Source organism: Carlito syrichta, unplaced genomic scaffold (assembly GCF_000164805.1).
Source record: "Carlito syrichta isolate Samal-C Ts95f unplaced genomic scaffold, Tarsius_syrichta-2.0.1 Scaffold117951, whole genome shotgun sequence".
NCBI lineage: Eukaryota > Metazoa > Chordata > Mammalia > Primates > Tarsiidae > Carlito > Carlito syrichta.
In genome coordinates this window covers 818,666-845,325 of record NW_007062047.1, presented here as the reverse complement: position 1 = coordinate 845,325, position 26,660 = coordinate 818,666, and the positions used below count along the sequence as shown (strand labels likewise).

Genomic DNA, 26,660 nt, shown 5'->3' with positions numbered 1-26,660 from the left:
TGTGGCTGTGCGTGGGGGCGAGGGCCGCCTCTGAGGGTAAGGAGCCCACGGCTGGGGGACAGACGCGGGCGGCGGGAAGGCCGGGGCGATCTGACTCGAAGATAGAGCTGGAAGGGACTGGCACTCGTGTTCTTTCATTGCCTGAGGGGAAACTGAGGCTGAGAGACGGGCCCGAGATGACTCGCGAGTCGGTGGACCCCGGGCCTTTGCCGCGCTCCTTTCCACGACTCTGCCCTCCGACAGGGACCTTGGCGGAGCGCGCTCTCGGGCTGTTGGGGGCTGGCAAGGGTGCCCCGGCAGGACGGGCGCGGAGCGAACCCCGGGGACCCCGGCCGCGGCCAGACAGCCCGCGCGCTGCGCTCTGCTCTGCGCCCCGCCGGCCCTGCGTGCGCCCCGGCCCCAGTGCACCTGCGCCTCCCATGAGGGGCCCAGGGTGCGGCCGTCTTTCCTTCCTTGGTGTGGATGCCGCCGTCCTCGCTGAGAGGAGGGGGCGGGCGCTTGTCTCGGGGCTGCGACGGTGTCCCCAGGTGCCTCAGGGGACCTCCTGTGCGAAGCGCCGAGCATCTTTCCAATCGCCTTGGTCCTGGGGCAAGCTCGGAGTTCACGCTCTGAACCGCCCTGCGGGCTGGGCGCCTGGTCAGCGCTTCTCCTGTCCAGCCGCCTCAAGGTTCTGTCTCCTTCAGCTGGGACAGCACGCCTAACGGCTAGGACGCCTACCCCTCCTCCTACCCCCGCTTGTCTTTCTCCCTCCTCCTCTCCCTCCCTCGGCCTTCCTCTCTCCTTCCTCTCCCTCCCTCCTACCCTCCCTTCCTCTGCCTTCCTCTCTCTCCCTCCTCCTCCCCCTCTCTGTCTTCCTCTCTCTCTCTCCTCCTCTTCCTCCCTCTGCCTTCCTCTCTCTCCCCTAGATAGTATCTATTTTCTGCAACCACTGTTTGCTGGTTTTCAGATTTCCACCCTTAGGGGGTGAGAGAGGGGAGAGGGTCAGAGAAAGATAAAAAAGTCAAATAATTCAGGGGAAAAAAGTTTCTCATATCAAAAGTAAGCATCACATGTCTCAAAAGACCACACTCACATGCAGTACCAGGGTCGCCTGTCTACAGTATTGAATTTTCCCAATAATGACTTGGTTCATCAGGGCTGCTCCACCATGGACACTCATTTGCCCGGACAAGGCCTCTCTCCCCCTTCCATGGGAAGAGAAGAAGGTCTGGAGCATGCGGCTGTTCTGTATCCACAAAGAAGTGAGCGGCTTTTAAGCCCGGGTGCAACAGCAACCCTGGGAGCAGTACCCGGCCCTGGACATAATGGCGCGCTTGCCCTTGAGTACGTGGCTGGCCTAATTGGACTGGGCTGTAATTGGTGCCATCAGATCCCAGGGACAGAGGCGCCGTTGTTTTCCCTGCCCGTCTTTGAGCTGGAAGGGTAACAGTGCACAAATTAATTAATATTGGTTATGGGATTGGAACATAGAAGGGCTTTTTATGGAGCAAGAGCATATGTACCTCTTGCAGTGATTTCTTTAGAACTTTCTGAGGCTGGAGCTCAGGCTTGCCAGTGGAAATGAATGAAGTTTAATGGAGCAAAAAAATCGAGTGTCGGTCTACAGATATGAATTTGAGGTTATTACTGAGAGCCTTGTTGAACAGAGTTTTGTCTCTAGCCATGGCTCTGGAAGAGAATGGTGTTGTCTTAGCTTCCTGGGGTGAAGAGCATCCCTTTCCCCCTCAAACCTTGCTACATGGGAAAGTGTCTAGAATGTGCTCAGCAAAGCAGTCGGATGGCTCTTCCAGAGTCTTTTGTTGGGTAGCGGGTTCTTTCTCACATGAACACACAAGATGATGGGCTCTTTCTCGTCTGGGTTGCTGTGTAAGTTGTATATCGTGTTTTCGCGTGTTTCTCAGCCTCGTGTTTTCCAGTCAGGTTTGATGTCTGTGTGTATCCATGTGAACTGCTTTTTTGCCCCCTTCTTAGAAAAATGGGCCTGCATTATTGAAAGGCTTTTCTTTTGCTTTTAAGCACTCTTTTGTTTGCTTACTTTGGGGACAGTCATTTCCTTCATATTACAAAGTACCATGCTAATTCACTGAATATGGTCACCCAGACCAGTAACTGTCTGAGTGGCTCCTGGACTGTCTGGGATAGGATCACTTGAAATGCTTGTTAAAATGCAGATTTGTAGGCCCAAGAATCTTTGGTCATGGCCTAAAGTTTTAAGAGCCACTGCCCCAAACACAAGTCAGTACTAATGTCCATTTGTTTTGAGAGCTACTGATGTAGCTTAGTTTTTTGTGTTTTTTTTTTTAACTACTATTGGTCCACAGATCTAGAGGTAAGGCACAGCACACCTATCTGTGTAGGTGGATGAGACCTATTGTTCTTTCTGCCCGCAACTGCTCACACTGGGGCCCACAGATTCAGTGCCCTAGACATTTGCTCAAAGGCTGGTGACCACACTTCCCCTTGTGTCGTGTATGTTCTCTTGTTTGCCCAACAAGGTCCATGGCAGTTTAGGCCCAGAGAGTCACTTGTTCTCAGTTGATGCAACTTCGGAAACTGGGGTGCTCACCCAGCATCCGTGCGTCTTCAAGCTGGTGTTTGAAGATCTTTGCGTCTATTCAGACCCTGGCATCGTGGACAGTTTTTCTATCTCTGGAGTGTTGCAACACCTCATAGCTCTTTGCATTTAGCTGACAGAGGACTCGATCACCTTACTGAGGGGTGGCCTGTGGCGAGGAATCCATCTCGTGGTGTTTTCCAGTTAATAGCCCTTCAGGAAAGTCCAGTTTCTTGTGTTCCAGGCTTGGTGTCAGGATGAGCCCGGAGCTTTGATGAATATGGTGAGCTTCCTAGTTGTAATTCATTAGCACTGCATTTCTCTACATTCTACTTTCTGAGGAAAAGCGCGTGGATATGCATGTGTGTGTGAAGTTGGAAAATGGCTGCTCACCCCCAGTTTTAATGTTCAGCCTGTATGAGCCGTTATCGCAGCCTCGGCAGTTCAGTTCTCAGAGGAAGTGCCCTGGAAAACTGATAAAGGAGACAGAGGCAGGCCCAGGCACCCCTTCCAGGGACACAGATGAGCTGGATAGAAACCACTTTCAGAAGGATCCATTCATCAGCAATTTAGTCGAATGTGTGCATCCTATGTTTCACAAGAAATGTCAGTGGGTCCTTTCCCAAGGGAGTGAGATCATCAGATGAAGGTTCACTTGGTTTCAATGTCCCATATCCTTTTGTAAGACCTTGAAGTTGGCAGTGCGGGAAAACAGGAACTCCACCCCAGCTCCATGGATTTCAGAACTGTTGTGCTGGTTTATGACCATCTGCCCATTCTTCCTGTTATGACACAGCTTGTGAACTTTTACTGAGCATGGTGAAAAGCAAATTCCCAGTTTTATACAATGAACTGCTGAAGAGGCCTTTTAAAGTATAGCATGTGCATTGTTTATGGAAGGTGTTTCCTATTGGGGCCAACTTGGTGGCAATGGTGTTCATGTAATTCCCTTCATTTCTAGGTTTGCCTAGTGTTGCTCTTGATCCACCCAGTCTCAACATACAGAAAGACATCCTCACAATCATGGCTAATACAACGCTTCAGATCACTTGCAGGTACGGATTCATCCTATATCCAGATTTCTTTTGTCAAATAACACATTGCCCACTGAGGGAAGAATAATTTCTATGATGGCAGAATCATAATAGAGTTGCAGTAATTGTTCATATGTAGTGAAGTGTCTAAGAACTGATATAACAGCAAAAAAGTGAGAAATGTCTCTCAAAAATTATGCACTATTTTGCTGGTATTTTGCCCACACACACACACACACACACACACACACACACACACACTAGTACATCAGTAACTGATACAGCCACCTGGCATAGGGTAGACCCCTACTCAATAGATATTGAATGAATAAGTGAAGTTGAGGGTATATTCCCAAGGAATGGAGTTAGAGAAGCTTTGGGGGCATATCTATTACACTCAGTGTGGCTCTTGAACATTGTATTAGCTCTTTCCAAGAGCTTTATTTTGTGATAACAGTGGCAGTTTAATGTTTAGCCAGTGATATTACGAGTGCGGGTTCTGTGCAGGTCATGGGCTTTGTGTTCTGGCCTGATGCTCTGGAATGCTTCTTCCCTCCTGGAAGCAGGACATCATTCTTTATATTTGGAGAAACAGACCTCTGTGACAAGAAGAAGAGGACTTCTGATTTGCTTTCTAACCCCTGCCCCAGAAGAAAGAGAGAAGACCTTGGGGCTTAAAATAGTGACCATGCACGAAAGGCCTGGGCTTCTCAGGGCTCGTGAAAGGCTATACTGTGGCTGGTGGAGGCTATGCTGCCCTTGGAGAACAGCACTGGGGTCCACAGAGATGCTCAGCCAGCTGGGGCCATTGCTTCATGTCTGGTGGACACTATGTGCTCAGCAGAGTGACACAGGTCTGCTGTAGACGCCAGTGTGAAGACCCCAGACCCCTCAGCAGGCTGGGTCACAGAACCTGGCAGCTGCTGTTTCAGTAGCTTTACTAGTTCCAGACACACTGCCCCAGGTTATTTAAATTCACAGATGTCACTGCGACTCCATGGCACGTTCAAGTTCTTTGAATGAAGGGTCACACTGTTATGCTCCTCTTGGTGTTGACTGTCTTCCTCAGGGCCTAGGAGAGAATGCTGTGGTGGCATCGTCTGTGTTTTACGGGTCCTTACCAGGTCCTGTAGGGTTCTGGTTCCACCTCCCTCCTTCCTGACCTCACTGTGTACCCCTCGCCACTCTTCCTGTGGCAGCCTCATGACTCCCAACTCCTCCAGATGTGCCTTGCCTGAGTCCACTTACTGTCCTCTCCACTTGGAGTACTGTTCCTCTAGCTGTTCATAGGACCACTGCATCAAGCCGTCTCCCTGCAAAACACACCACTCTTGTCTTGGCACCTTCCATGTTTTCCTCCATGGTGCTAAGCACCATCTTTTATATGATATGTTTATCCCCTTTATAATTGCCTGTCTCCCCCAGTTAAACTGAGGTTTCATAAAGGCATTCATTTTTGTCCGAGTCGTTCACTACTCTATCCCCAATCTTAACAATGTTTGGCACACAGCAGATACTTAGTAAGTATTTGTTGAATGAAAGAATGCACACATTAATAGAAAGCTTAGGACTCTCTGTGAGTGACTTCTGAAGCTGAGCCTGTGGCTTTTGGTCACATGTCCATCTAGCCTGTCATTGTTGGTAGAAGGCTATGAATCTGTTGAGGAGTTTATGTGAGTTTGAGAACCAGATTTTCTGTTTTCTTAGAAGTTGCCTCATAACATGGCACTTCACATTAATGCTTCCCTGGAATTGATTTTTCAGAGGACAGATGGACTTGGACTGGCTTTGGCCCAGTATTCAGAGTGGCGCTGAGGAAAGGGTGGAGGTGACCGAGTGTAGTGACGGCCTCTTCTGCAAGACCCTCATGATTCCCAAGGTGATTGGAAACGACACCGGCGCCTATAAGTGCTTCTACCGGGAAAGTGACTTGGCGGCGGTCATTTATGTCTACGTTCAAGGTGAGTGGTGGAAGAAAGCTCATTTCCCCGGTCTGCTTACCAGTCATAAAACACAATAGGCCCAGAGAAGAATAGAGCACAAGAAAAGACTTGCTTCGAAGGCCGTTTGCCAACTGGATTACACAAAATTCTTCTCTCCTGAGGGTTCCTCTGAGAAACAGGATTCATTGATTTCTTTCAAGAGCTTGGGTCCTGTGAGTCTCTCTTCCCAGTTTGTTTGGTTCTGACCTTTGTTTCTAAGGTAAATCTGTGTTCACCATGGAGACTTGGAAAAAGGCTTCTGATGTTTAAGAAGAAAACCTAAAATTCTTGAAATCAAGGAAACTTCGGGGTGAGTTATGGAGAGGTTTCTGTGGAGATAAGCTATCCACAGCTGGGTGGGAAATTTTCCCAATAATGCCGGGAAGCAGGAATGCCAGGGGCTCTGAGTTTTTTATACATAGGAACGTTTTTTTCCTTACTTATACTTTATAAAAAACAATCCCCATATTCCTGTGCAAATCTAGATGTTGCTTCAAAGGGCCTTTTGAGGACAGAGCTCCTTTCCTTTGCTTGTTTGGGCTGAGATCCTGGGTGAGGTGCCATGTCTTCCTAGGATTTGCAGTTTGGGATTGACAACGTGGAGGCTAGTTTGACATCCATATCATATAAAATACAGTGTCAGGCCTATTCAGCACTTATAGTGAGTTATGCTTTCTTTTGTGTTTCAAAAATCTTACACTACCTTATTTTTCCTATGAAAACCTGACTTAACTAATGAGATACCTATAATATAATTTTTGGAAATGTGATATAATTTTGACCGGATATACTTTTCAGTGAAGATGAACTTTTAAAGACATTTTATTTATCAATTTATATGTCTCTCTACATCTCAGAGGATTGAGGCAGATGAATGTGACTTAGATTTTTCTTCCAGAAACAACTTTTGCAGGGCAGGAATTTCATCAGCTTTGAGAAACACTCACACTATCTCACATTATCATAGCCTATCTCCACTCACACTTCAATAGTGCAATATGGTCAGTGAGATGGAAAAATGATCACAATAAGCTGTGCCGCTGGATTGCACGGTGTTTGAGAATTATTTGCCCAGGGTGAGCACAGTCCAAGATAGAATTCTGTGCCCTCCTCCTCCCTCTGCAGGATTTGAAGGAGACAGGGCTCAGATCTAGGAGAGTTTCTGGCTCCTTTTGATCTGGCAGTCTTGGGAGACAAGGCTCTCTCGGAAGGTTGCAAGGATTTCCTGCTCTCAGCCTGTCTGGAAGTACTACAAGATGAACCTCTCCCATAATAATATCTTGGTATTTCCTTCTCCCCAAGTCAGGAAACTTGGAGACATGCGAAAATTCATTTCATGAGTTATGGTAAATATTTTATTTTGAGAGGATGGGTGGTTGTTTGTGTTTCTTTTGTTTATTTCCGTTTTCTGGGGATACTGAAATAGAATTGATTTACTCGGTTGCTTTAGTCTTACGTCAAAGGGTTAATTTAACTCTGTAAGCAAGTTATGTAACATTCCATAACACGGGGATGAAAGGCAGGCAGTCCGAAGAAGTCGCAGCCCCTAGCACTGTTTACAGGTATACTACCCATCTTTGGGTATACCATCAAATGCTGCTTCCTGCCTCAGCCCCGTGTCCTAGGAGTTGGGCGGTCCATGGAGTTGAACAATGGGAAAACAAAACACTAATATATTCCCTATGGACCAGTCTTTAATGTGCTCGCTGGTCCCACCTCGTTTCCCTCGTCTTTTGACCCCATTCCCTCCAGCAGTTGATGGAGCCAGGAAGTGGGCCCTGGCCTCGTGAGATAATGGCTGAGGCATGTGGTGAGCTGGGTGGGCTGCTTTTCTGAGCTTTCCAGCTGGGAAGGAAATCAGACTTCTGTGTTGCAGGGGATTAGCTGCCTTTGTCCCCGTTGGCTTAATTAACTCTTTCTTTGCTTCCACCGACCCCCATGAAGTGCTCTGGAAATGCTTAATCAGGTGTATAGGACACAGCATTGAGAAATGTTGTTTCTGAGATTCCAAGCCTCATCACACTACACTGTCTTCATCTCTGGAGAAGGGAACAGGTTGCAGCCGAATATTAGCAACATGTGCATAGAGTTGGAATGGCTTTACAATCTCTTCAGTTGTTTTTCTCATCTTTGGCATGGTAGCTTTTCAGATTTTTGTCATTGAAGGTATTAATGACGACTAAATTTTAAGCAAATGCAGCAACTGTTAAACACTATTTTTATGAAGAATCATTATCTCCAGTCTTCACAGTCTTAAAGTGCTCACATAAAATGTTCTCTTGAATAACTGAATTCAAAAACTATTAGCTATTTCCTGTTGATCTTAAGATCCTTTGGGATCCATTTATTTATTTTCATGGCATTTACATTTTTTACCTAAAGAGAGAGAACATGAATTATTTTTAAAATCAATACAACTTGCCGATAATATGTATAGATTTAGCTTTACATTTTAAAGTAAATATGATCCTTTATTTTGAAAAAAAATTAGCACCTTGGGAGGTGGAGGCAAGACGATTGCCTGAGCCCAGGGTTTGAGACCAGTCTGGGCAAATTGGTGAGACCTCGTCTCTACAATAAATAAAAAAATTAGCTGAGTGTGGTGTTGCATGTCTGTCATCCAGCTACTTGGAAGGCTGAGGCAGAAGGATCATCTAAGCCCAGCAGGTCGGGGCTGCAGTGACTGTGAGCATGCCCCTCCACTCCAGCCTGAGTGACAGTGAGACTCCAACTCAAAAAATATATATAATGATTAGCCTATTAAAATGTGGAACCTATAATAAATATTCTACTTGTCAATAAACCTTGTGAAAGGAGGCGATCTCAATTGAGAGTTTTTCCACTTTTCATACACACACACACACACACACACACACACACACACACACACACCATTCCTGTAGCCTAGCCTTGGAGCCACATGTCTACTGGCAGACGAGCCTGTGGACGCCTCTGCCTGTGTGAGGTGTCACTTCCAATTGTTCACTCCTCTGGGTAGAGTTTACGAACCTGAAAGGTGACCAACTTTTCTAGTGAATGCCATTAACTCACTAGTGGAACAACATTTTCTTCCAGATTACAGATCTCCATTTATTGCATCTGTTAGCGACCAACATGGAGTTGTGTACATTACTGAGAACAAAAACAAAACAGTGGTGATTCCGTGTCTTGGGTCCACCTCAAACCTCAATGTGTCACTTTGTGCAGTAAGTTACACCTTCTTCCATCATCTCAAGTTTTTATAACTTTAAGCTGATAGTAAGATGAGTAACCTGTTTATAACATAATGCCCATGATGCATTTCAAAGATCTTTTAGGAAGGGTCAAATGGCAATGAATAAAACCAATTTTCATTCTTAAAAAGAAGATGAATTCTTTAGTGATTATTGTATGTGGTTTTCACTTTTGGTATTGGATTAGATATTTGATATTTCTTTCAGGAGGCTGAGGTGGGAGGAGGGCTTGAGACCCAGGAGTTTGAGGCAGTTAGCCATGATTGTGCCACTGCACTCCACCCTGGGTGACAGAGTGAGACCCTGTCTCAAAAAAGAAGAATAGCAATAAAGACTAGCATTAAATATAGACCTTCAGGCTTAAAATCAATTCGAGTAGGTTACTTGCTTCAATAAAAGTCTGGATTCTTTGAAGATTCTTTTTTTTTGAGTCGGAGTCTCACTCTGTCGCCCAGACTGGAGTGCAGTGGCCCGGCCACTGCAGTCTCAACCTGCTGGGCTCTGGCAATCCTTCCACCTCAGCCTTCTGAGTAGCCGGAATTACAGGCATGCGCTACCACGCCCAGCTGATTTTTTGATTTACTGTAGAGATGAGGTTTCCTCAAATTGCCCAGGCGGGTCTCGAACCCGCAGGCTCAGGCAATTCACTCACCTCGGCCTCCCAAAGCGCGGGATTACAGGCTGAGCCACTGAGCCCAGCCTGAAGATTCTTTAAAAATTAATTAGCTAATTAATATCTGCTCTTTATTTTTTACAATCCAGAGGTATCCAGAGAAGAGATTTGTTCCTGATGGTAACAGAATCTTCTGGGACAGCAGGAAGGGCTTCACTATTCCCAGCTATTTGATCAGCTATGCTGGCATGGTCTTCTGTGAAGCTAAGGTTAATGATGAGAGTTACCAGTCTATCATGTACATCGTCGTGGTTATGGGTAAGAGGACAGTTTCTTTCCAAACCATTGATATCAGACAATAGAGTAATGCCCTATATTGAGGTCTTGGAAATTAAGAGTCACAGGAAGCACAGGGTTACAGAAAAAGGCGTTAACTCAGGGCACGGTGCTGGGCAGTTCACAACAGCTACTCTTTTCTGCAAAAATATATCCACATGCCCTTGCCTTTCTCTCCTTTCTTGCCACAACCGAGGGTGAACAAGAATGGGCTCACTAGAACACACTTCATGGAATGTTTACTACTCAGTGCGTTGCTTGGTATCAACTCTTCATCATGCCTATTTTATGGAAAGTCCAGCAATTCCTGACCGGGCCCCAGTGATCCAGTAACAGACTGCTGACCTCTAGGTCATGCACATTAGTACTTTTTTATCTGCGGGGCTGCAGCGTCTGAGATTCCTGAAGACTGTTCTCTGTACACTGCTGTGGGAATTTTCCTGCGCACTACCAAGTGTCAGTGAGGCCTCAGGGAAAAACGATGTGGCACATTTCAAAGACACATCGCTTTGAAAAACTGTGCCACGTTATAGGTTTGTTTTTTCTCTTACTTTCTGTTCTTCCCACTAACTTATTCCAGGGTATAAGATTTATGATGTGGTTCTGAGCCCGCCCCATGGAGTCGAGCTATCTGTTGGAGAGAAGCTTGTCTTAAATTGTACAGCCAGGACTGAGCTGAACGTGGGGATTGACTTCAACTGGGAATACCCTTCTTTGAAGGTAACACTAACAATTCCAAGCCAGACCGCCAAATGCTTTGATAATAAGCCTCAACAGAGTTTGCTTGGGAGATAGGGGCCTCTCTGGCCAGATAAAATGTATAGGCCTTAAAGCGTGTGCACACACACACACACACACACACACACACACACACACACACACACACACACACGCAGTAACAGAGCTGCAGAGCAGACAGCACCCACAAAAAGACTATTGCCAGGAATTCTGTCCCTCTGCTACAATCAGGCTGTACATACTTGTTTTCTCTTATGATCATATCTTTCCACGTTAGGTATTTCTACTTCGTTATTCTCCAAAGCATTTGGCCTATTTTCCCTTCCAGGGAATTTCTCTTTAAAAGGTGGCATGAGATACCCTTCTTCTTAAACAGTAGACACATCTGCTTGTGTTTCTGCCATTTTTTTCCATCTTATTCTCACTGTGTGAGGTTTTAAAAGCCCCTATGTAGTTGGTTCCATTTATTTCTACTGAAATCAAATGCATTTGTTGTCTGCATGATGTTAAAAGCTCTGGAGTCCCTGTTATTGTCATCACATAATGTCCACCAAGGGCCAAGATTTAATTTTGTAGTAACGAGAAGCTATTGGACAAGGTTGTACTGGGCCTCACAAGTTCAGGAGACTCTTTTTTCAGCATCAGCACAAGAAACTTGTAAACCGGGATCTCAAAACCCAGTCTGGGAGTGAGATGAAGAGGTTTCTGAGCACCTTGACCATCGATAGTGTCACCCGGAGTGACCAGGGACGCTACACCTGTGCAGCGTCCAGTGGGCTTATGACCAGGAGGAACAGCACGTTCGTCACAGTCCATGGTAAGCCAAGGTCTCCATGGACATTCTTCTGAGCCTCCATAAGTGAGACAGTCTAGACACATCTAGGTGACTCAGTGGTTCCTATTTTGTTCTTTTGGAACACACTTTTGAGTTCCTGCAAGGAAGGCTGCATGACATGGAGGTCAAGAGCCTCACTTTGCAGTCAAGGACTTGGGTTCAAATCTCAGCCTTAAGGACGAGATGAAACGCATATAGTAAGTGCTCACTGACTAGTATTTGTTGCAGTTGTGCTGCTCTTATAATGAGTTCTGTCCTAAGTAGAGTGCTATTACCTAGGGCAGCTTTGAAAATTCCATTTTGTTGCAGGGCTGAAAGGCCTGCGAGTAAGCATGAGCTTTGCAAATTGGGGAAACATTTTGCAATGTATAGTTGACCCTTGAATTGCTCGGGTTGGGGCACTGAACCCCCACACAGTGGAAAGTTCATGCATAACTTTTGACTCCCACAAAACTTGGCTACTAATAGCCTACTGCTATTACAAAAATCACAAGGAAGAAAAATTTATTTACTATTCATGAAGTGGAAGTGGATCCTCCTGAGGTCCTCATCTTTGTTGTCTTCATGTTGAGTAGCTGAAGAGGAGGAGGCAGGGCAGGGACTGGTCTTGCTGTCGGGAGTGGCAGAGGCAGAAGGAAATCTGCTCATAGGTGGGGCCCTGCAGCTCAAACCCGTGCCGTTCCAGGGCCAACTATAATTGAATTGGGGTAGGATTACTTTCTGTGGGACTTTGAGTAAATCACCTTAATTTTCTATTTACTCTCATTCACCTGCATGTCTCAATTTAGATGACAATTTATATGGCATCCTACTGACAGGCCTTGTAGACATTTGGGATTTTATGGTATCCAAATGCATCAAAGGGTTCTGAGCAGAGAGAGGCGGTGCTCTGGCCTGTGTTTTTATAGGATTACTCTCACCCAGGGTACTTAAGCGAAGCAAGGACAAAAGCAGGGAGGCTGGTTAGGAGGCAGAGTGCAGAAACCTAGGTGTAAGTGGGGTGGCCCGGACATGGGCAGCAGGGGTGGAGGTGCTGAGATATGACCCGGTTCTGGATGTGCTTTGTGAGGGGAGCCTGCGGGGATCTGTTGATCCACTCTTGGTTGTGGGGAGCAAGGGAGAGAGTGGAGGAGAACCCCAGAGGGTTGACGTGAGCAGTGGAGTGGTGGTGGTGCCATCGACTGGTGAGAGGTGCTGAGGGGAATGAGGTTCAGGGAAACAGCATGGGTATGTTCATGGGAGATGCCTACTGAATGCCAAGGGAGATCTTTGTATAAAGCCTGGAGCTCGGAGAAGTCAGTGCAGGAGGTATAAGCATAGGAGGTCTGTAAATGGTGTTTTAAACCTGAGGCTGGAGGCAGGTGCAGGTACAGAGAAGAGGCATGAGGACGGAATCTGGTGGGTGCCAGCATACGGCAGGGGGAGGCATGTTGAGGGAGACCTAGGAGCTGATGGGAAGAAGCCCCTGTGGGCTCCTGGGACCTGGAGGAAACTGCGCAGAGAAGCTAGCACTTGGATTGAGACCCAGCAACCTAGGCTTGCAGGGAGCTTGGTAGGGAGGGAATTTGGGGAGGCTGGATGTGACTCTGGGAAGGGAGTGCAGGGACTCTCGGGACTGCAGATGCTGAGGACCCCATGGCCCTTGGCTCTTCACGGGAAATAGAAAACCAAACCCAGCCACTGTTTTCCATAAGTTGACATTTATGAGCATCATTACTTTTTTTTTTCCCCAGAAAAGCCTTTTGTTGCTTTTGGTAGCGGCATGGAGTCCCTGGTGGAGGCAACGGTGGGGGAGCGTGTCAGAGTCCCGGTGAAGTGCCTTGGCTACCCGCCCCCAGAGATAAAATGGTAATTGCTGGTTGTAGACGGAAGTGCGGTGTCCATGGAAGCAACCCCTTCTTGACACTCATGCTTGAGTGTTTCTTCACAGGTACAAGAATGGAAGCCCCCTGGAGTCCAACCACACTATCAAAGTGGGCCATGTGCTGACCATCACGGCCGTGAGCGAGAGAGACACAGGCAACTACACCGTGGTGCTCACCAACCCTGTCTCCAAGGAGAAGCAGAGCCACATGGTGGCCCTGGTAGTGTACGGTGAGTCGCCTGGGGTGCCCCTGCCCAGTGTGGGGAGGAAGGTATTGTCCTGTGTTCTGTGCAGCCGGGCTGACACTCGCCGTGGCCCATGTAGACACGTGATGTGGGTGTGGCACTGACATGATGCATGGGATGGGTGCTCCAGCCGTGTGTGTGGAAGAGGCCACATGAGAGAGTACATGGTCATCAGACGCAGGGTTAAAGGGGATGGCGACGCCCCGGCCAAATGCCAGCAGTGCCCGCAGGGACTGTCGCCAGCCGGATTGTGTGGTCGGCACACCCCTCGCAGGGCGCACACCTGGTGTGCAGATGTGAGACCATCCCGGACTCTGCATGAGGCTTCCAGCCCAGGGTTGCAGTTGACGCATCACGGAGACACAGGCAGTCTCCAGCGCCAAAGGCTTTTGAAGTTGGCGCCGCTGGCGTGGGGAATCTTTCTTCTTTTTTGGACAGGAGTCCAGGATTTGTTTTTGAGTCTTTAAAGGAAAGATAGTAAGTTTTTGATTTAGGGATGATTTGAACTTTCTTTTCTCAAACTGGAAGCTATACAGAAGTCTTTGGATGGGGGGAGAAACATGCCATTGGCAAGGAGTGTGGGAGGTGCCAAGGTGATGTAAAACAGGTTTCTTTATTGCAGGACTTCTTAGAACCTTTAATATGCTCATGTGTATTGCCATTCCCCGGGGGCAGAGACATAGAGTATTCAGGGCTTAACAAACTTATTTGGCTAGAGCACATTTTTTTATGCTAAGGAAATCCATTAATATCTTACTGCAAACAGCTGGAGAAGCATTTTTGTGTTGTCATTTTTTATTTTCCCTACTGACATGGCATATTAAAACCTCAGGGTGTTCTCTCATGACATGAAGACACTTCCCTGCGTGTCCTGAGACTCCCTGCACATCTGCAGGGCTTAGGCTTCGTTTTGTTTTCGCGGAGTATTTTTATGATAACAGGTCCAGAAAGATCACTTAGAGCTGCATAGGGCAAGGGGATGAAAGGGGAAAGAAACTGGAAAGCATCTACATGGGCTGGGAGAAGAAATGAATGCAAAACAACGGCAGAAACGTAGGCAGGGAATGCCCCATCCCATCAGTTCAAGAACCACTAAACGCTGAACTCACTCTGGCACCCACCCAGCAACACCAAGTCAAGTCCTGAAAGCCTCATCTGAGGCTGGAGGCTGACAGTGGAGAGGAAATAGTTTTGCGCAGTTGACTCTGGAGACAAAAAAAAAAAAAGAAGAAAGGAAGAAGGGAGAAAAGAGGGGAGGAAGGGAAGGGGAGGCAGGGGGAAGTGGGTATGGTCTTGGGCAGCCCCCTCCTTCCTTTCTAAGGCACGTGTGCCAGTTTCAGAGCCTGTGTCCTGGGTCCCTCCGAGTTTTGCTGGTGTTAGCTGGTGATCTTGGGCAAGTTGTCTCACTTGTCTGCGCTTCATTTTGCTCGTGTGGGAAGTGGGAGGCTGTAACAGGTTGTGAGAATTAAGCAAATTGATCAATACAAAGCCCTTAGAACAGTGCTTGGCATACCACACACACGTGTGCTGTGTTATCCAGCTACTTTCTCTCTACAGCCATGCCCTAATCTTGTGGGCTGGGCAGGATGGGTGGAACTGTCTCTGTAATATGGACGAGAAAGCCTGAGGCCTGGGGTTGTTAGATGCCCATGAAGAAACTCAGCTTTTTTGTTTATTGTTGTTACTAGCTTATGGTTGCTTTTGTGCGAAATCAATCTCCTGTTTTGAAGTCTACATGTTCTTTTATAAAGTGGGGACAAGATCATATGCTCAAAAAACCGTTGACTTTGATTGCCGAAAACCTCTGCTTTCTTTCTTCTTGAAGACTGACTGACTGACTGACAGTTCATAAACTGTTTTTCCTGCCTTCAGTCCCACCTCAGATTGGTGAGAAGTCTCTGATCTCTCCGATGGATTCCTACCAGTATGGCACCACACAGACGCTGACGTGTACCATCTACGCTGTTCCTCCCCCGCACCACATCCGCTGGTACTGGCAGTGGGAGGAAGAGTGCCCTGGTGGGCCCAGGTGAGTAGGCTATGTAGGTTTCCCAGTCTCGTGGTCTTTCTGGCAGACAAGCTGTGATAGGAAGTCACTCTCATCAAGAAGGCTATCCCTAATGGCTATCCCTGTTCCCTCCAGGTGTACTTTGAAGCACCCTCCATCCTTCTCTGTGTCCTCAGTGTTAGGAGATGTCTTTGCTTGGGACATGCACCCTCACTATTAGCTAGCAGGCTCCCAGGTTAGTCCTGATGCATGCTTCTCCACTTGCTGGCTCCCAGGCTAGCCCTGATCTCGCATCTCAAACTGCAGGCATTCAGGTTAGCCCTAATCACACTTCTCCAACTACAGGATCCCAGGCTAGCCCTGAGCATGCTTCTCTAACTGCAGGGTCTCAGGCTAGCCCCAATCACACTTTTCCAACTGCAGGGTCTCAGGCTAGCTCTGACCATGCTTCTACAAACTGCAGGCTCCCAGGCTAGCCCTGATCACACTTCTCCAACTGCAGAGTCTCAGGCTAGCTCTGACCATGCTTCTACAAACTGCAGGCTCCCAGGCTAGCCCTGATCACACTTCTCCAACTGCAGGGTCTCAGGCCAGCCCTGATCATACTTCTCCAACTGCAGGGTCTCTCATGTTAGTCCCAATCACGGTTCTTCAACTGCAGGCTACCAGGCTAGCCAGGATCATGCGTCTCCAACTGCTGGTTCCCAGGTTAGCCCTAATCATGCTTCTCCAACTGCAGGGTATCAGGTTAGCCCTGATCACATTCCTTCAACTCTTGGCTTCCAGGTTAGCCCTGATCATGCTTCTCCAACTGCAGGGTCTCATGTTAGCCCCGATCATGCTCATGCTTCTCCAATTACAGGATCTCAGGTTAGCCCTGATCACACTTCTCCAACTGCAGGATCTCGAGCTACCCCTGATCATGCTTCTCCAACTTCAGGGTCTTCTGCTAGCCCTGATCATGCTTCTCTAACTGCTTGTTCCCAGGTTAGCCCCGATCATGCTTCTCCGACTGCAGGTTCCAGGTTAACCCTGATCACGCATCTCCAACTGCAGGCTCTCAGGCTATCCCCAATCGATCACGCTTCTCCAATTACAGGTTTCCTGGTTAGCTCTGATCACACTTCTCCAACTATAGGGTCTCATGTTAGCCCTGATCATGCTTCTCCAACTGCAGGGTCTCACGTTAGCCCTGATCATGTGTCTCTAACTGCAGGCTCCCAGGCTAGCCCTGATCACATTTCTCCAACTGCAGCTCAGTTTCCTTACTGACAGTCTTAGGTTTCTCCTCATACCCATCAACTGGCGAATACCACATTGCTCCTTATTGTCTATGGGAAGGCTCATCTTACAGGAAGTAGTGATGGCAAAGAGGCAGAGGTGGACCCAGCCTCAGCTTCGGAGTCCTAAGCACAGCTTATCACATTCTAACAAAAGTTCAGACATCCTCAGGGAAAAACACAACAGCAGCCAGTCCACCACCACCCTAGTAGTCTTCTTCCTGTTGTTGTTTTCAAGTGGCTACTACTGGCTTCTTCCTCAGCTGTGGATGTTTCCTTCTCAGAGACTGCGGTCTCAGAGAAATGACTTTGAGAAGCCCAGTGGCTTCGAGTTTCCTTGCCTTCCTCTGAACTAAATTAACCTGAATTGTCTTGTCGCTACAATTTGTGAATGAAGGCTGTTCCCAGAATAGCCGCTTCCCTCCTGTATCCTGAATGAATCTACCTAGAGCCTTTCCTTCATTGCCAAGGCCTGTTTTTAATTGGCACCAAGCCTTGTAACATGGTAGGCTGCACTGAAAGTGATTTCTAAGAACAGAATGACCAAAGCCTGAAGTTTTTCCTCACTAGTGATTTGAACTAAAGAAAAGTAAATCACAGCATGATCTGTTATTGCTTTTTTATAGCCAAGCCATCTCAGGGACTAGCCTGGACACTTGTAAAGAATGGAGACGTGTGGAGGACTTTCAGGCGGGGAATAAGCTGGAAGTCAAAAAGAATCAGTTTGCCCTCATTGAAGGAAAGCACAAAGTGAGTCTGAAGTTTTTAAATATGAAAATCTCTCTTTAATGGAAGGATGTGGGAGTGGTACAATAATATGTGAGCCACATTGCAGATTAATAATCAGACAATGTGTATTAGAAAACACCAGCATATTAGGTCAGTTTGAAAACACCACTGACTTTCAGCAGTCCACCAACTTATTGATAGCTTATCGGAGAAAAATGGAGCACCTGTGATGGTTAATTTGCACATCTGAAGAAGGTGGTTCTGATTTCATACATATGAAAATGGGAACTGGCATCATGTTATGTGAAAACACATCATTAATTTCAGTGTTTCTGGTACCTTTTTGTATATCATGTGAGCCACACAGCAGCAGAATTTTACAGAGGGAGCATCTTAAACTGGAAAATCCAAAATCTGAAATGCTCCAAAATCGGGAACTTTGGGAGTGAAAACACAGTACTCAATAAAATACTTTTTGGAGCATTTCAGGTTTCAGACTCGGGCATTAGAGGTACTCAGCTGGTGAGTGTATCATGCAAATATTCCAAAATTTGAAAAAATCCAAAATCCGAAACATTTCTGGTTCCAAGCATTTTGGGTAAGGGACATGCAATGTGTAATTGCATAGATGAGAGAGTGGTCAGTACAAGCATGGGGCTGGCACAGGCAGGTGGGAGCATTTGTGGAGGCTGAGTTCTAGGCTGATAGCACGTGCACAAGGCAGCCTGCATTGTTGAGAGCTGGGCTTGTTTTTCTCCCACAGACTGTGAGTACCCTCGTCATCCAGGCAGCAAATGTGTCAGCTTTGTACAAGTGTGAAGCAGTCAACAAAGTTGGGAGAGGAGAAAGGGTTATTTCCTTCCACGTGACCAGTGAGTCCCCTTCTCTGGAGGGTGGGCTGTGTCACTCACAGGGTGGATGCTGGACTGTGCTACTCTCTTTGGGCCTTGCCATCTGTATCCATGGTGTGCATCTAGGAGGCTGGGTCACAAAGGGCGGGTACTGGGCTATGTCAGTCCCTGTGGTTCTTGCCATCAGTGTCTGTGGCCCACGTCTACAAGGCTGGGCCACTCACAGGGCAGGTAATGGGCTGTGTTACTCGCTTTGGGTCTTGGCATCTGTGTCCGTGGCCCACGTCTAGGAAGGGATGTGGATTGGTAATTGATGCTTTTGCTAATGAATTCAAGCTCCAACTTCACTGGAGAGAGGATGGTTTCACAGTCACTGTAAACTGCATGTTCTGTGCAATGTTCCTGTTGCCGTCATGGGTCTGCACAGAGCATGGCTTGTTGGCTTCAGTACACACTGGTGGGTTTGTTGCTGTGTGGTAGAGGTGGGCTTTCTAGAGGCAGGGTGACTGTTACGGGTTCTCCAACACTGCGGATTTTGCCTATGCACCTTAGTTTATGGATAAGCCCTAGTTGACTGCACTGAAACGTTTCAGTTGGGGCTAACTAGTTGGGATAAGCATAGCTTTAATATCACTGAGTGTTATGTGTCAGCAAGGAGCTAGTTATTAGAATTCTATGCTATGAATCAATACTCTGCTTTGGATTTTTAAAATTTTTGTTTTAAACACTGTGTTTAAAATTGTGAAGATGTGATCAATATCTGGTGAAATGCACTTACATTTTGGCCAAATAGTACATCTTGGGATCTGAGCCATCCAGTTTGGCAGCTCCTTGTCATGCATCCTCTGGGACTGCTGGGCCTCCCCTTCTCTCGGGGCTTTCAGGGTCAGAAAGCAGCAAGAAGATGGGTGTGCTGCACAGCAGTGAACCTCCAGCCTCTAACCAAGGCCTTGCATTTCAGGGGGTCCCGAAATTTCTCTGCAACCCAGCCCCCAGCCGACCGAGCAGGAGCACACATCGCTGTGGTGCACAGCCGACAGGACAACGTTAGAAAACCTCACGTGGTACAAGCTTGGCCCGCAGGCACTGTCTGGCCCCGCAGGAGAGCCACCTGCACCTGTCTGCAGGAACCCGGATGCTCTCTGGAAACTGAATGCCACCCTGTCCTCCAATGGCACCAGTGATGTTTTGATCTTGGAGTTCCAGAATGTGTCCTTGCAGGACCAAGGAGACTATGTTTGCTCTGCTCAGGACAGGAAGACCAAGAAGAGTCGTTGCATGGTCAGGCGGCTCACAGTCCTAGGTAGGGAGGGCTCTAGGCCATTGTCCCAAGGCAGGGGAATGCCCAGATGGAGTGCCTCCAGGTGCTGCCCTCAGGAAGTGGACGGGCACCTTAGCTGGTTTGTGGGGAGTTCTGGAGGCGGAAAGAAATTAATAATGATAAAATGGTGCATTAGAAAGAGAAGACAGTGTAGCCCTTTCCAGCCTTGATGGTGGGGTGTGTGTACTAGTGTGTACTCACTGTATGTTCTCACTAGTATGTATATGCTCACTAGTATGTATGCGCTCACTGTATGGGCTCACTAGTATGTTCTCACTAGTATATACAAGGGATTAGCTGCCTTCTCTTGGGCATCTGCTTATTTGAGTGGACACATAGTTGTGGAGTGCTCGCTGTGAGTTGGGCGAGAGCTGGAAGCTTGTTGTGGTGGCAGCGGACAAGAGGAGAGCACAGGTGGCCCCGGGCCTTCCGCATGGCAAGGCCTCTGTGTCGCTGAGGACAGAGACCTTCTCTGTGTTGCTCCCTGCCACATCTCTGGTCTTGGAGCACCGTCACCAGTACTAGGTGCTCAGTGAGATGGCAGCTGTGTGAGGGGAGGGATGATGGGCTGGGTGCAGGACCCAGAAGAGTCCGTGGGAAGATGCTATACTCACTGCCCATATGTAGCCATTTCTAGGCTCCAGCAGAGTTCAAGGTCAGTGACATGGTCACTTTAGCAAGCAGATGGCTCTCAGATCCCCATGGGGCTACTCTCTGCACTTTGCCTGATCTTGTGCCTTGTGCAAAGCTGGCCAGCCACAGCTGTCTTTGGGGAAATTAGACCAACTTAGGGAGTTCTCTTTGTGCCATTATCTCTCTCCATTTTCTCCTCCTTTTAAGGCATCTTCCTGGTTCCTAGAAGGCGTTCTTCCTGATAGAAGGTTGGTGGGGGCCGCAGACCCCAGGTGGGTCTTGGGTTAGCTGGAGTCCAGGTCTATGCGTGCACTCTGAGAAGGCTAGAGGCAGTTTTTGTGACTTTTCTTTGGTACGCATGCATTCTTTGAGTTGGAACACCTTCACGTGGCTTTAATTCTGCCTTGTCACATTTCCGTACCTGCAGTTCTCACTGCGGGATGTGTCCTCTGTTGTTTACTGTTAGGAAGGGGAACTGACCAGGGGAGTTTTTACTAACATTTCAAGGAATAACGTCTTCCTCAGAAGCCCTGACATGTTTTAAGAGGTATTGTCCAACAGATACTAGCACAAGGTTTGCTGGTTTTAAGATTCAGGTGTCAGAGGAAGAGCTATTTCAGGGTCAGGCCATCCCCAGTACCCCTCAAATCACATCACATAGGTGTCCGTGTATTTCCCGTTGACACTGGTGGCTGGTCTGGTTTCAAGGTCATGGATGAATTCAGAAAGATGAGTGAAGGGGGCTCTTGACCCTGCCGTGCCCAGGAAATGTGTGCTCACAGGTTTGTTTGCTTCCCTAAAGTCTATGTCGTTGTTTTACTAAAATTTATTCTTAGACACAGGCTGGAGTCCAGGACACATGCTTAACTCCCAGCATGTCCACAGTGAGGTGGCCTCATTTTGCTTGTGTTCATGTTTTCATCATGAGTCCTTTTGGTGTCCAGTTGGCTTGGACAAGATATTTCCACAGTATTTGAATGGTTTGAGGAAAGGGCAAAGTGCAGGTGCTTCTGCACATTTGGGCAAATGCTCATGGGCTTTGTTCTCTCTAAGTCTGGGACTTCCCTCAGGTATCATTTGTTTGTGTTTAAGTAGAAGTAGCACTGGACTGGTCTTTTAACCACCAGATGTGGTTAACAGTTCAACTGTTTATATAGTGACGGGGACTTGGACAAGTTATTTAATCCCCCCAGAATGCAGTTGCTCATCTATAAAATAATGCTATTTCTATTCTGCCCACCACTTAAGATTGATAGTGAGGAGCAGAAATCATTAAAACAAGTTTTGTGAAAATTGTCAAATGAATAAAGGCATCTTTTGTTGAATTATACTTTGATACTTTCCTAGAGAAATATGGCAGAATTCTAGGATTTTCTTGGCTACAACATTTATTTATTTATATTTTTAAATTTGAGGGTCTCACTCTGTCCCCCAGGCTGGAGTGCAATGGCACAATCGGGGCTTACTGCAGCCTCAACCTCCTGGGCTCAAGCAATCCTTCCACCTTAGCCTCCTGAGTAGCTGGGACTACAGGTGCATGCCACCACACCTGGATAATATTTTAACTTTTTGTAGAGATGAGATCTCACTATGTTGCCCAGGCAAGAGGCTACAACTTTCATGGGGAGAATCTTTTCCCCTGGGAAGGCCATATCTGATTGGAGGAAAAATTCTTAAAGGTGACCCTGAGCCTTGATTCTGTGGCATGGACCAGCAGGAGTCACTAAGATGAGTGTTCAAAGATACTGCCATCTGTTGAAGCCATCTTGACTTACTGCATTTAACTTTACCTGGTAGCCAGTGGTTCTCTCCACTTCTGTGTGTTTTCAGCTCAGTTAGTCAACAGGTTGCTGTTGATAAAATTTAAACTGTTGAAAAGTTTGCTAAGCTTAAAACCATTCTGCAAATTTTGACCACGTGTTCTGCGACTTTCCCTTTCTGTGACTAGAGCGTGTGGCGCCTATGATCACGGGAAGTTTAAGGAATCAGACGACCAGCATCGGTGAAACCATTGAGGTTTCCTGCACAGCATCTGGGAACCCCCCTCCGCAGATCACTTGGTTTAAAGACAACGAAACCCTCGTGGAAGATTCAGGTACATGGGCCATGTCTATCTCCCTTTGGTGGCAGGCTTTTTCCAGGGATGTTTTTTTTGATTTGTGTCCCTGGTCAGGCTCATTGTGTAGACTTGGAGTGGGCTCCTTAGAGCCTGTGGCATTCTTGTGGGAGCCACAAGGGAGACCAGCTGCAGCAGGACCCTGTGACTCTGCAGAGTGCATGCAGAGAACAGCTCATGCGCAAGGGCAGTACTTGTATTCTAGAATTCTTCTGAGGAAGGCCTCGGACCACATCATCCTGAGAGTTGCTGCGTCCCCCCTCTTAGGCATCGTGCTGAAGGATGGGAACCGGAACCTCACCATTCGTAGAGTGAGGAAGGAGGACGAGGGCCTCTACACCTGCCAGGCATGCAGCGCACTGGGCTGCACCAAGGTGGAGACGTTCTTCCTGATAGAAGGTCAGTGGGGGCTGCTGACCTTGGGTGGGTCTTGGGTTAGCTGGCGTCCGGGCCCATGCATGCACTCTGGGAAGACTAGGGTTGGTTTTGGTGTCTTTTCTTTGGTACGCGTGCCTTCTTTCAGCTGGGGCACCTCTTTCATGTGACTTTAATTCTGCCTCATCATATTTCTGTCCCTGCGGTTCTCACTGAGGGATGATTCCTGGCTGGCCAGGATGAACATTCTCCTCCCCTGCCCCTAACTCCCTCTGTCCTGGTGTGAATGGCTCAATCAGCTTGTGGAAATGGCGCCTTCAGATTTATTTGGAGAAACGTTGGAATCGCTGCCTAATCACAATGGCCAGTGCTGTCCAGACAGCCACAGGATGCAAAAATTTAATGGACTGAAGATTATTCAGTTTCTCTTGCGAACAATTGACCATTGCTTTCCTGAAATGGAAAAGTCTTGATTCTTTTCTCAATATGAAAGGCAACTTGGGTGTGTAGGCAGCAGAGAGGTGAAATCTGGCATTTTCCAAGTCTTGGCATCCAGGTACACTGACATGCTTTCACATATGTAGGCTTATGACTGTTTCATAAGCCACACTTGCAAGTAAAGATTTCAGGAGCTGTGCGGCTTTGCCGCTCTCAAGGGACCCATGTTTAGGGCGAATTCTGGCAATGATGCCTGACTTCTCTTGGTACTTGCCTCACCTCTTCTTAGGGGTCACTGGTAGGGGCATGGTAACTGGTAGGGGTGTGGCCACCTGTAGGCATGTGGTCACCTGTAGGCATGTGGTCACTGATAGAGACATGGTCACCGATAGGGACATGGTCACTGGTAGGCTCACGATCATCAGTAGGGGCACAGTCATTGGTAGGGGTGTGGTCACTGGTAGGGGCATGGTCACCTGTAGGTGTGTGGTCCCTGGTAGGCATGTGGTCACTGATAGGGTTGAGGTTGCTGGTAGGTGCATGGTCGTCAGGTTGGAAACAGATAGGTTGTATATGTGATCCTTTCCCAAACTCTTTCCAGATCAAAGCACTGATAAAGCCAGACTTTTGTTTTCCCCAAATATAAATGCTTTTCTGCTTTGAAGAACATGATCTGTTTCCTTTCCATCAATTCTGCTCTTCCGGATCTGGGCATGGTGGCTCACTCCTATAATTCCAGAACTTTGGGAGCTGAGTTGGGAGGATCCCTTGAGGCTAGGAGTTTGAGACCAGGCTGGGCAGCATAATTAGACCCTGCTTCTACAAAAACCAAAAATATTAGCCAGATGTGGTGTGCTCCTGTAGTACCAGTGTTTTGGGAGACTGAGGTGAGAGGATCGCTTGAGCCTAGTGGTTGGAGGCTACAGTGAGCTATGATCACACCCTGTACTCCAGGATGGGCAACAGAGCCAGACCCTGTTTCTAAAAAATTAAAAAATTAATAAATAGACTGCTCTTCTTCTTCTTCTTCTTTTTTTTTTTTTTTTTGAGTTGGAGTCTCACTCTGTCGCCCAGGCTAGAGTGTAGTGGCATGCTCATGGCCACCCCAGCATCGACCTGCTGGGCTCCAGCGATCCTTCTGCCTCAGCCTTCCAAGTAGCCAGAACTACAGGTGCATGCTACCATGCCCAGCTAATTTTTGATTTATTGTAGAGATGAGGTCTCGTCACGTTGCCCAGACTGGTCTCAAACCTGCAGGCTCAGGCAATCTGCTGGCCTCGGCCTCCCAAAGTGCTGGGATTACAGGCTGAGCAGCCTTGACTCCTCTTCTTTTAAGCACTTTCTGTGTTTGTCTTTAAGACATGACAACTTCACAAATACTTCTGTCTTTAATTACCTTAGAATTTTATTGCTGGAGGCTTTCATGGGCAATGTTTTGCAAGCTTTTAAATTTTCCACCGGGAGTCCTATAGACAACATCCCATTGAGGGTGTGTGATTGTTACACTCCAGAGCCATCCCAGGTTGGGTGGCTTGAGAGCTTGGTTTAGTGCTAGCGTTGGTCATTGTGTCAGAAGGAATATGTTTCTGGCTGCGGACGTTCATTTCAGGGTGCCTTTCAGGTGCCCAGGAGAAAACAAACCTGGAGGTCATCATTCTCGTGGGCACCGCTGTGATCGCCATGTTCTTCTGGCTTCTTCTCGTCATCGTCCTGCGGACCGTTAAGCGGGTAACACAGGCATTTCCCTCTGGCCCATGCATGTTGGTTCTCATGATTAATGAAAGCTGACAGTACTCTTTGAGTTGTTTCTTCCCATTGTTATTGGCTCAATAGGCATATTTTAATTTCAATATAATAACGTTCTTGCCCACTTTCTCTTGGCTAAACCTCGGGGCTTTAATTGCTGGAAGCCACCAGAGGGGAAACTGGCTTGCACTGTCTAGTGCAATTAAGATTCCAAAATTTAATTCTGAGCTCTTTTGGGGGTAAGGGGACCCTGGAAGCAGGAGTACAATAGGACTCCTCTCTGCCCCTGAGTTTCACTGGAAAGTGAGACACAGGAATGAGGCTCCCATAAACAATAACAAGCACACAGAACAACAGCCAAACAGTAGAGCATGTGTGACTGGAAGGAGTGATGCTTTCCAGGCCAGTGGCGAGCAACTGAAGACAGGCTACTTGTCCATTGTCATGGACCCCGACGAGCTCCCCCTGGATGAGCGTTGTGAGCGCCTGCCCTACGATGCCAGCAGATGGGAGTTCCCCCGAGACCGGCTCAAGCTCGGTGCGTTTTCACCTGACATGACTTGGATGCTGTATTCCCCCAGCCATCTCCAGCTCTGCTAGACACACCCAGTCTATTCTGATGTTGGATTTGGGTTTGAAAATACCAATTTGGAGTGAATTTGGGTAGTTGCTCAGCCCCTTGGAAGCAGAGTCTCTGGATAACCATCCAAAGCAAGACTCTGGAATTGTGAAGGGGGTTATGCAGTAGTTAAACCAGGGCAGGGGGTGAACTGGGCTGCCCATGTTAAATGTGGATGTGTGGTCAGCCTATCTGGTTGGAATCCTTGCCTGTCACTTGGTGTTGTTATAACCCAAGTCCTTGTGCTGTGCATTGCTGTTGACTCCAGGTAAGCCTCTTGGCCGTGGTGCCTTTGGCCAAGTGATCGAAGCAGATGCCTTTGGAATCGACAAGACGGCAACGTGCAGGACTGTGGCCGTCAAAATGTTGAAAGGTAAAAACAAAATTACATGGCGATGTATCTCTCTCTGTTTATCCAGTCTTTGCACATGATGCGAGGCTTGTGTCTGTGGCTGTGTGCATAGGAGGGTCCACCAACCTGGCATGCAGCCAGCCTGCACAATGACCTGTGCACACTGGATAAAAAGGTCCCCCTCTGTAGTCAGGTGCACAGCCAGGCAAATAGAGCTGGGATGGGTTTCCCTGCTCTGCCTGGTTGCCCTTGTGCAGAGCTCAGCTAGCCTGCTTTTCCTGGTTACAGAAGAACAGGGCCATGGTTACTCATTAGATTATGGTGTGAGATAATTATGTACCATATAGAAATATGAAAGGGGAACTAGTGAAATGTAAAACAGCATGCTCCCAATAACTGGAAAGTGCTTGGGATTTTCATATGTAAAAGATAATTTACAAAATAAGAATGGTTATGCTAGGAAAAAAGGACGATGGGTGACTTTTTAAAGGTTGAAAGCTTTCTAGATCATTGTTTATCCTGGTAGTGATGGGCCTCTGGCCCAGCTGTTTGGCTCCAAAAGGGATGCCTATAAAGCCCTTTGCTCTGACTGTGCTGTGCTTTCACAGAAGAAGATAGCACCCCTGGCCCTTTGCCAATAGGCCTGTGGATTTCAGAGCCAGCTCTCTCCTTTTGCCTCCTCTCTCTTGTGGCCAAAGGATATGCCATTTTGAGGCAACTTGTTAGGGCTGACATGTGAACTGTGCTTGCAGGGAAAT

General features: G+C 47.6%; 1 protein-coding gene across 1 annotated transcript in view; it reads left to right on the top strand.

Moving 5' to 3' along the window:
- Positions 1-6: 6 nt before the first annotated feature.
- Positions 7-26,660, top strand: part of KDR (kinase insert domain receptor) — a 42,016-nt gene continuing 15,362 nt past the window's right edge. Inside the window, exons 1-18 of the mRNA XM_008047830.1 lie at positions 7-36; positions 3,516-3,609; positions 5,353-5,549; positions 8,646-8,776; positions 9,566-9,734; positions 10,333-10,472; positions 11,130-11,307; positions 13,059-13,173; positions 13,256-13,419; positions 15,307-15,463; positions 17,349-17,472; positions 18,215-18,323; positions 19,264-19,605; positions 22,205-22,351; positions 22,640-22,771; positions 24,807-24,913; positions 25,334-25,469; positions 25,819-25,923. Of these exons, the coding sequence (XP_008046021.1) occupies positions 3,578-3,609; positions 5,353-5,549; positions 8,646-8,776; positions 9,566-9,734; positions 10,333-10,472; positions 11,130-11,307; positions 13,059-13,173; positions 13,256-13,419; positions 15,307-15,463; positions 17,349-17,472; positions 18,215-18,323; positions 19,264-19,605; positions 22,205-22,351; positions 22,640-22,771; positions 24,807-24,913; positions 25,334-25,469; positions 25,819-25,923 (2,485 nt within the window). The 5' untranslated portion in view covers positions 7-36; positions 3,516-3,577. The remainder of the gene's footprint in view (positions 37-3,515; positions 3,610-5,352; positions 5,550-8,645; positions 8,777-9,565; positions 9,735-10,332; positions 10,473-11,129; positions 11,308-13,058; positions 13,174-13,255; positions 13,420-15,306; positions 15,464-17,348; positions 17,473-18,214; positions 18,324-19,263; positions 19,606-22,204; positions 22,352-22,639; positions 22,772-24,806; positions 24,914-25,333; positions 25,470-25,818; positions 25,924-26,660) is intronic.